At 42.7% G+C, this 9987-nt stretch overlaps 1 protein-coding gene across 1 annotated transcript; it reads left to right on the forward strand.

Annotated features, from left to right (window-relative positions):
• Positions 1-4670: 4670 nt before the first annotated feature.
• CEBPG (CCAAT/enhancer binding protein (C/EBP), gamma) lies at positions 4671-5336 on the forward strand. Its single transcript, XM_009708774.1, has one exon. It carries the CDS (start codon positions 4786-4788, stop codon positions 5236-5238), a length of 453 nt encoding a protein of 150 aa, XP_009707076.1. The 5' UTR covers positions 4671-4785; the 3' UTR covers positions 5239-5336.
• The last annotated feature ends 4651 nt before the right edge of the window (positions 5337-9987 follow it).

Below are 9987 nucleotides of genomic sequence, written 5' to 3' on the forward strand. Positions count from 1 at the left end.
CCCGGGAGCGCGCAAGGCCGCAGGGGTCCCAGGAGGTGCCCGGAACCGCGATGAAATGCCGTGCTTTAACAACCGATACTCTTTTCTGCCTTCTCAGTGGAGTTTTGAATGTCTTGACAAATCTTTCAGGTTCCCAACAAATTTTTGTAGCTCCAGATGCAACTTTCAACAGAGATCTGTCACAGAATGCTTGACGTTGGTTTTAGCTCTGACATCTGGTGGGAAATAGCAGTCATTAAGACAACTGAATACTTCCCTCAGTAATAGTGCCGTGCTGGTTATAACACCTCTTCAGAAAGTATGAAAAGGTCATAATTTGAAAAACTTACGGATTTAAGGAATTAGTTCATCTTTAGACAGCTACCTTTGTTATAATTCAGGAATCAAATTGATACCTTGCCTCCTGGCATCTAGGATTATTTGTGATTCTGTCATCAATATTGCTGGCTTGCAATTAAAATACATACTTTAGATGTTCTGAGCATGTTTTTTTAAGGTTGTTGGGAGTGCATTTTTCTTGTAAGGTGTATGAAAAAAATGGAGATTCTGAGAAAAATAGGGAAAGTGATGTCAGCTATGACAACAGATGACAGGCTTGAGCTACCTAGTCTCAAAAAAGTTGTTGCGTAGCCTTCAGTACGTGAGAGTTACCATTAACTCTTACTAACTTGCCTGTGAGTGTGTGCAGAAAACCACGTGGGAGTGGGCCCTCCCAGTGTTCAGGAAACGTATGCCTGGAGTTTTATGCTGCTGTTCTTTGTACAGGATCATCTGGATTTAGAGTCAGATCCTACTGGGGTATTCCTACTGAAGTCAAAGAGAAGGCCACCTATTGCTGTTCAGATTGGGACTGATTTTTGCATTAGACAAGACAGCTGAGTGAATTTGTGCAAAAAATCATCCTGACTAATGATCAGAATCAACAGAGTCACATCTCAGAAAAGGAGCAAAGAGAAATGCTCTGTATTTTTTGCTGCAAAGTAAAAAAACCCAACTGATTTAATTAACAAAACACATCTTTTGTTTTTTGCCAAAACAAACATTTGGAAGTTTAATTTTCTGCCCTCTTTTTTTTTTTTTTTTTTGTGAAAGCAAAGATAATAAAAGCCTTGATTTGCTTGGGAGTCTCTGTGGTCCCTGAGGAGCGCTGTGAGAGTAAGAAACATCTCTCTGCCCGAGAAGACACTTCTGAGTTACCAGCTATTATGCTGTAGTGGGTGGCCAGTTGGTGGCCCAAGTAGAGAACAAGGCAGTTCTAACTGGCCACTGGAAACACTGCCATGTGCTGGGTGGAACCAGCCTAGGGCTGTCGCTGAGCTCAAGCTAATGAGCAGCTTTATGGGAACAAGATGCTCAGAAATTTGGCTGGCTCTCTGAGGAGCTGCCTCCTACTGTGCCAGGGCTACCACCCATCCACAGGAAACCAACCTGTTTGTGGAGGGGAGCGGAGCAGCTGTGTTTGTGCGGCACGGTGTCTGAGAAATGAACTCTTGAGACCCATCTGCCTCTCCACCCTTGTGGCCTCTCCCAATTACTGTGTCCTTTACTTCACCCTTCTTAAGGGCCCCTTCCCTATGTCTCATACCTGCTTTTAAATCTTGCAGTATTCCCTGAAGGATGCCCCATAGCACCTGTCGCTATCCAGGATATCCTCCTCCTTCTGTTGAAGAACTGGCAGTTGGTAATACGGATCCCTTCTCCAAATAATCAGAGGCAAAAATCAGTTTCAAGCCTCAGCTGTTACCACTCTTGGGTTATCTGTGATGCAGTAGTTAGTGCTACTTGCTTTGCATAAATATTAGTTGGAGCAGGACAGGAATCCAGGTGTCATCTCTCCCAGGTAAGAGTTCTGATCATCAGGCCAGATAAGAGAACTTCACTCAAGAAATAGTTATTTGATGCAAAATGGATCAGTTCCAGTGGGGAAAGCAATTGAGGGAGATTGTTCCAGCAGGGCTAGAACACTTGCTTAAGAGGCGTGACACTGGTTCATCTTCTCTGCTCATATCTGTGTACTGCCCAACTAAAATATTCCATTAAAATTCAGTTTAATGGAACAAATAATTTTTCCTTTCAATTACAGGGGAATTTGATAGCGATCTGAAGGGAATGTTAAAGCAATATTAAGTAGTTTTCATGGCATAGAGAAAAATAGCACATGAACTTGGTGATGTGAAGAGACTTGTTACATGTCAGGTGGGGTGCCTTCCGGGGCAGGAGCCACCCCTTGCTCTGTAGTATCTCCTGAAGCACAAAAAGCAGATGGTGAAAATGGTATGGGTTACTTAACTGGGCTGTCCAGGTGAGGTTAGCACGCACTCTCATGTGTTGAAATAGAGGGGACAGAAGAGCATTCTGGCTGACTTTGAAAAGATGCCAATAATTAGTGCAAAAATTCAGTTGTCAGAGGTGATCTAACAGAGCTATATACTCTTTGAAGGCTATAGAAATCCTGTCTTTAAAAATAAAGCTGACACAAAGCTAGTGTATGCTCCAAGAGGAGGAAGCATATGCTTGCATCTTGACTAAAAATGTCTCTGCAGTCACACATGCACAGGTACTACAACTGGCCCTGCCAGTCTGGTACTTGTGCACAGTTAGCTGTAAATTCAGTTTAACTGGTGAACCAAATGGCTTATTCAGTCGGAATCTAAGACTTAAGTGTGGTTTGCAAAAGTTGCATTAGGAGTTGAAATCAGGAAAATACTAAATACAAAGGTTAGGCATGTATGTATATAGATTTAGCTGTATAGGTATCAGAAAGAGTTGATGGTCCCTTTCTGCCCTGAAATATAAAAATGAAAAGATTTCTTGATGATAGGAGTGTGGGTGCACTCACATATCTTCTTTGCTTGTTTTAAGTCAGAAGACTTCTCCATGACAGAGAATGTTAATTTTGAGTAACATTCAAGCCAAACTTACTAGGCTTTTCCATGAATTTTACTGAACCACACTCTGCAGCTGTGTCTTGTTCTGGCTCCCTCATTATGGAAGAAAATTTGCGATTCATCTGGACGGTAAATTTTTACCTTTTTTATGATACCCTAGCAGAAGGTAAAACAACAACTCAAGACTACTGAGAAAAACAAACAAGAACAGTAAACAGGTGATGAACCCCTGAGTTCAGAATGACCAGTGACACAGAGCAGCTCATTTACAAACATCTCACCACATCCATTCATCAGCTAGACGCAGGAGTACAGTCATCCATCTCCTGTGCTGTTAGTGATGCAAGCCATAACCCCTGGGCTGGATGCTGCCAATACTGGGCGGTTAGCATTGCCCACCGCTAACTACAACTGCTTCCTTTCCCAGAGGGTCCTCTTGAGGATGGGCAAGGAGGATGATGAACACTAGCTGTGTGATATGGCCTGTATGTGTGTGACACAGCATAGGGCTGCACCGCTGCAATGCAATCTGATCTTGGAGTAGGATTGTTTTATGCCAGTTTAGATACTTTTCTTTAACACAAGAAGAAATCAACACTCGTTTGACTGGTCACAGAGTACTTTTCATTGGAGCCATAGGTAGGAGTTTCAGGAATTTAGAACAACCCTGTTGCCCCTCCCCTCTTCTTCTCTCCCAGACATGTAGGAGGTCATCCCGTGAGGTGGGAAGAGAAGGGGAGCAGCTGTTAACCTTGCCAGGGCCGTGTCCCTGCAGCAGCTGTGGTGGTGGAGTCCTCTTTGTGCCACTACCAGCAGGGTCAGGAGCAGGAGAACGTGAGTCAGGTGAGAGGGTGTCCTGCTCGTCAGGCCTGTTTGTCTGCTGGAAAGGAGAGTGGACAATGATCGGTGCGGGAGCTACAGCAGGGGAACGTATTTTGTGGGCAAGTCAGCTGTGGCTGCTGTCTTCTTATGGGCAGCAACAGTCCCCTGTCTTTTCTGTGTAGTGATTCTCACATTGCCATTGCCCTGTGTTCCTGTCCCACGTGCTCATTACATACTGTTACAGGCTTAGCTTGTCTTACCTTGCTTGTAGTTGAAGGGCTTCCCTTAATGTCACTCAGTCACAGCCTTTGCAGCACACTACCTTTATCTATAGATTTTTTTTTTTCCACTCAGTAGTAGTGAGACCTTGAAACAGTCATCAATTTGGACATCATGTTCAAACGCAAGTGCTGTAAGATGATCGAGGAAAGGTGGGACAGTCTGAGCACCCTCACTCCAGAGAAGAGAGACCAGGAAGGAGTTTGTCTGTGTGTACACCCAGAGGAATGATCTGAAGAGGACAAGGATCAAGTACTCCTGTTGGTCAAGAGTCAGGCTGTTAATAGGTTTAAGCTGCAGAAGGAAAACTCCAGTCTGAAAATTAAGAAAATTATATAACTGGAGGAAAAGTTAGACAGTGGAACCTGTTGCCAAGACAGAGGTTGTGAAACTGGAGATATTTGAGGCTAGGCTAGACACCCATCCATCAGGGATGGCTTTGGAATAATTGAGTAAAGCCAGTGAACAATGCAAACAGCTTGACTAGATGACCCACTAACAGTCCCTTCCAATCCAAATACATTCGAGAGGTTTCTGAAATGTAGTTGGCAGCTTGTCTATTTCCAGCACAGTTGTGATGCGTTATTGCCAGATGTACCATCAGTACCTTATGCTAAAGCCAGTGATGTATAACATTGTACCTGAAGCCAGCACCTTTAATAGCATTTTTTTTTTCCCCTACTAGGTTCACCTTGCCCTTTACTCCATGTGAAGACTTGTTGGAAACACCTTCTAGAAACATAACAGTTTTCAGTCTCCTAATAAATTCTGTTGTGTCCAAGAAGAGCCTGTCCAAATGAGCAAGACATCCCAACAGAACACCACTACAGATCCGAACGGAGTAAGCGTGATTCACACCCAAGCACACACCAGTGGTTTGCAGCAGGTTCCCCAGCTGGTGCCTGTTAGTCCTGGTGGCGGAGGCAAAGCTGTGCCTCCAAGCAAACAGGGAAAGAAGAATTCCTTTGTGGATAGAAACAGTGATGAGTATCGTCAGCGCAGACAGCGAAACAACATGGCAGTGAGAAAGAGCCGGTTAAAAAGCAAGCAGAAAGCACAAGACACACTGCAAAGGGTCAACCAGCTCAAAGAAGAAAATGAACGTTTAGAGGCAAAAATTAAGCTCCTGACCAAGGAGCTGAGCGTACTGAAAGACTTGTTCCTTGAGCACGCGCACAATCTTGCAGACAATGTGCAACCTGTTGGCACTGAAACCACCACCACAAATCCAGAAAACAACGGACAGTAGACACTGTTGCAACCTTATGAAATGAACTGTCAAGGCGCAGCTTGTCTGCAGTGCCCATACAGTAACCAAGCAAAAACTCTGTTCTTCTAACCATCGTTTTGTGGAGATTTTCTTCTTTTTAGGTTTAACACTGAAGATTTGATTCAATTAAACCAGAAACTGCTTAGGGTATTTGTTTTACATCTTTTGGAGGAGAAAAATATTTATCTAATAAATGCAGATCTAAATTCATAGTCAACAAGGAGCTTAGTATTAGAGAGATAGCATTTTCACAGAAACATTCACTTACCTTCTTACAGTTTGCATATGGGAGGAATCCAGCAGAATGGTTCACTGTAGTATCAGAAACTCATAACTAGGTAAAATGCCTTTTAAATACCTTTTAGTGTATTTAAGCCCTTTGTTTTCTCCATTACATACTATAAAACTGCAAAGGCCATGGAGGGAGTTTGCTTTCCTGTTTGGTGGACTACTTTAAATCTGTAGAGCAAGTCCTATAAAGCACCACTTAGGTCTTCCCTGTCCAGTTACAGTTAATGGGAAGGGTGTAGTAATAGTGAGCTGGGATGCTTACTGATGTTTTCTAGAAAAATAGCAATATACTATGATGATACATACAAGCAGTTGACTTACAAATGGCAAATGAGTCTGAAGCATCATGTGTAAGAGAGAAAGCAGCACACTGACAAAGCCTTTTAAGGCTGTGTTCACATTGCTCATATAGTGACTGGGGCCTTATAAGAACAAGATTTTGGTTTTCAGAAAGATGTCAAAATGCTACCAAAAAACTATGCTCTGCAAAACTGCATTCTTGCTGGGGTGCAGGTATCGGGGAGAACAAAATGTGCAGCTTGGCTAAGCAATGAAAGGGGTAAGACAGCATCTGTTCAGCCAGAATGTATGGATCACTGCTCGTTGACATTCATCTTCATTTATCATGGCTGTTCAGATTTACAACCAAGATCTTACAGAAATTCACAGTGATTTAAAAAATAAGTGGCCCTAGTTTGAATAACTGATTCAGTGGAATTTCTATAGCCATCATACAGTTGTGTGAACAAGTATCTTTGGTCTTGTTTTATTTTCATAAAAGATTTTCTATAGCAACTTTTTAAATGCTAGTGCTAAGTCTTTGCCATGATTCATAATGCAGTGGTATGTACTATATTGAGGATTTAAACAACAAAAGTAAAGCCGGAACTTCGATGTAACCTTAATTTATTTTCATTTTTAAATATTTCATTGATGGTATGGTTGTGTTACATTTAACCTGTGTGTCTGGGTAGTGGATTATTACACTGTCTTAATTTCCCTCCTACACTACCTTTTTCCATAGATTCTTTTGTAGGATGCTTGTTTGCCTTGTATCTGTACTTAGGAAGAGAACTTGGATATTATCTCTATGAAGATGCTGTTAGAAAATGAAACCTTGAAAAGTTCTTTTTGAATTTAAACTTTTAATACATGCAGAAAACTTTTATGGATTGTTTTGGATTATGGTAGTCTTTTTACAAAGATGTTTTTTGGTTCTAGCTGCAGTTTAAGTAGATAGGGTTGAAATATCAGAAGCTAATAAAAACCTTTTGCTTCTAGAGCTGGCCTCATTTTTCCTGACCCTTTTTTCTATTTCCCTCAAATGCAGAGGCACCCACCTCAACCAGCTATCTTTGAGAAATCAGTGCAACAGTCTCCATTCGTGTCTTCCACTCAGGTTTCCACTCAGTGCAAAGAATCAGAAACTCATTACAGTTTTAGCTGAATTCTTGATTTAACAAAAAAATAAATAGAATTTAAGACTGAAAATGTACTGCAATTAAAGGGGGGTGTGTGTGTGTGAAAACAGAACACCAAAAACTATGAGGAAAAAGATGACCTGAGAGCATCTCTGGTGCAAAAGGCATGAGCTAGTCTCCTCCGTGGTTGTCTGCTGTGATTTGGGACTATACGGCCCTGTTGTCCTGCAGTTGGTTTGACAGGCTGATGTGATTTTGGTGAAAATTATTTTTTTAAATCTCTTTGAATGGGAATAATACTCTTTTTTATGCTCTGGAGAGTGACTTCTCCACCTGTTACTCCTGACAGCTCTGATTCCACTTCTTGTTTAAAACAAAACCACTGAGCTACGAAAAGTCATTTGCTTGCACAATGACATTTCTGGCTTAGCAGTCTCTGCAGTAGCTTTGTTTGTCTAGGGACGCATGTAGGCTGTGTGCAGCACATCACTTTAATATGTGAAGCCACGTACCCAGGATTGCAACAAATTATTATTTTAAATCTACCCTCAGTGAGAGTTTGGTTGCAAGAAAGGTGTTAATCTATTATTCTAAGCCCTCTCCTGCCAAAATAGCTGTCTCAGACCTCCGAGGAGCAAAGGCAGAGGTGAGGCTTTCCCTCTCTTTGCCCCAAGGTGCAGCAGCTCAGGCTGTGTGACAGCAAAATGCCTCAAATCTTACCCCTCCACTGCAAGGAGAACACCCATACCTAGGTGACTTGGACGATTCTCTCTTCTTCCTAAAGAAAGGCTGGAATAATACACATTTACACAAGAAAATTTCAGTGCAGGCCTCTAAAAGTTCAAGTTTTCCTTTTGATGCATTTTTTCTTAACAACAACAACTATAGTGTATGACTAGATACAGTGCCTGTCACTACAAGAAGGAGCATTACAACACTATACATTTCACCAGGAAACCTTAGTCCCCTTTTCTCACTTATGCACCAGGATAACAGATCTACTCTAGCCTCCATGAGCACTAGGAGGCTCTACCACTTTAACTATACCCTGTAGCTGCAGCAGCGTAATTGGCATAGCAGATAGTACACTGCATCCAACCCCAGGGAGCTGAAGCAATTTAAATACATCAGTTCAGAAGTGCTCGGACCTTTCTAAACACACAAACTGGCTCCACATTAGACTCCGTTATTTTGGTGCCACTCTATTCGTTTGCACCAAGGGGGAAAAGGCATTTGAGAAAACATGATAGCTAATAGCCTAAAATATCCTAATGTAGTCAAAAAAGTTTCCCTGTATTTTCCCCCCACTAATACATTATAAGTGTATTCGATATCACTTTGCCTTTTTTTAAAGGCTTACTTCCCTGCCCTCTCCCCATGCTAATTTAGAAAAAAGTTCTAATTCACTTTTTGCTTAAGTGGATAAAAATTATCATAATTACAGAACAGACTTCTGGAAGGAAGGATGAAATTTATATTCACCAAGTTCATGGGCCTGCTTATGAAGGAAAAGAGGAGATGGTGCACCATCCCAGACCGAAATGCATCCGTGTCTCAGGCAACCAGAACAACAGAGAAGCCGGTTACGTGAGCGAGTGCTTTCCCCCAGAACTGGCGGTAGGGTTTGTTTGCTGGTACATGTTGAAGCAGAACCAGTTCTGCCTCCTGCAGCACGCCAGATTGCTCGACCTGTTCTGCAGCAGCAGAGCCCAATATTTGCCAAGATTAATCACAGGCAGGCAGCAAAAGGTGTATTAACTCAACTGGGGTTACGGCTTAGTTGAAACAATTCCAAAACTCTTTTTTTGAAAATCTGTGAAGTGTTACTTTAAAATAGTAACTGCTATTGAACCCAAGCAACAGCAGGTTTTGGAGTGCCCAAAGCAGTGAGCGATCCCATGGGTGTGTTCAGAGCACGCCACAGGAAAGCACTTGGACTTGGAGGGAACAAGGCTGAGGCCGTGAGCACCGTCTCGCACTGAAAAACCTCCCGAGTTTTAGGGGGAGATGAGTCTGGAGCAGTGCCAGTGTAGTTTCTGCATTCTCGCATCTGCAGAGCTACCAAAGCAAAGCCTGATGCCCTCCGCACAAGTACTACGTTTCAGAGGTACGCGACTCGCAGTCACCACAAAAGGAAGCATTAGTGCAGTTGCACATACAAGCTGCTGACCTCACACCCTCCCCTCCTCGCCCCTTCCCCTTCGCAGTCAAGACCTCCTGCACTTACCTCTTACAAACCAACACTTAGCAACCTTTAAAAAAATGTAAATAGGCTCATTGGTTAATAAAGTGACATTAAACATAAAGGAGTGAAGTCCCCTGGATTATTTCACAATGTGTTTCTGTAGTCTCCCAACGTGCAGTTTCCTATTTAGCAATGGGTCACCAAGCTGTTACAGATAAAGAGAAGGTTCTCGTCACACAGATCAACCCAATTAACAAAAAGAGCGCTCTGTAGAGAAACGCATTTGACAATTTTAAAAGAAGTTATTTCAGACCTAAATCCAGTCCCAGGGTAGGGGCACAAAGACAGCAACACAGTATTTTTTGACACCATCCAAGCCCAGGGTGTGCTGTACGCCCCAAGTAAGACGGGCGCTTGTGGGCACCCAGAAGCTCACAGTTGGTCCCATCGCTTGCGTGCCAGCTCCAGGATGTGAGCAACAGAACCGAGATGCTGAGATGATCAAGTCAGCCGATCCCTGGCTGGGGGAAAATCCTCATCTGGCAAGCAGTAAGACCCATGAAGGCCCTGACATCCTGCTGTGACTTCAGCTCCCCCTGACACGGCAGAGGGATGTTCTGAAGTGGCTTTGCAGTCCAACTGTGCAACAGAGCCTGAAGACCGAACAGGAATTTTGATTTGTTCATAAAGTGAGCAAGATTATTTTTATGTAGTTAGAGCAACTAGTGCTATTTTATGATGCAAGAAATGTATTTATTCTCCTGCAGGCTGGTGAACACCTACAGTAAAGAAAGGCTTCTCTGGGTAATTTAAGTTTTTGCATGAATGAAA

This window comes from Cariama cristata, unplaced genomic scaffold (genome assembly GCF_000690535.1).
Source record: "Cariama cristata isolate BGI_N322 unplaced genomic scaffold, ASM69053v1 scaffold45750, whole genome shotgun sequence".
Classification (NCBI taxonomy): domain Eukaryota; kingdom Metazoa; phylum Chordata; class Aves; order Cariamiformes; family Cariamidae; genus Cariama; species Cariama cristata.

Excerpts from the sequence above, each read along its gene's own strand:
- CEBPG (XM_009708774.1), top strand. The coding sequence starts at position 4,786 with ATGAGCAAGACATCCCAACAGAACACCACTACAGATCCGAACGGAGTA.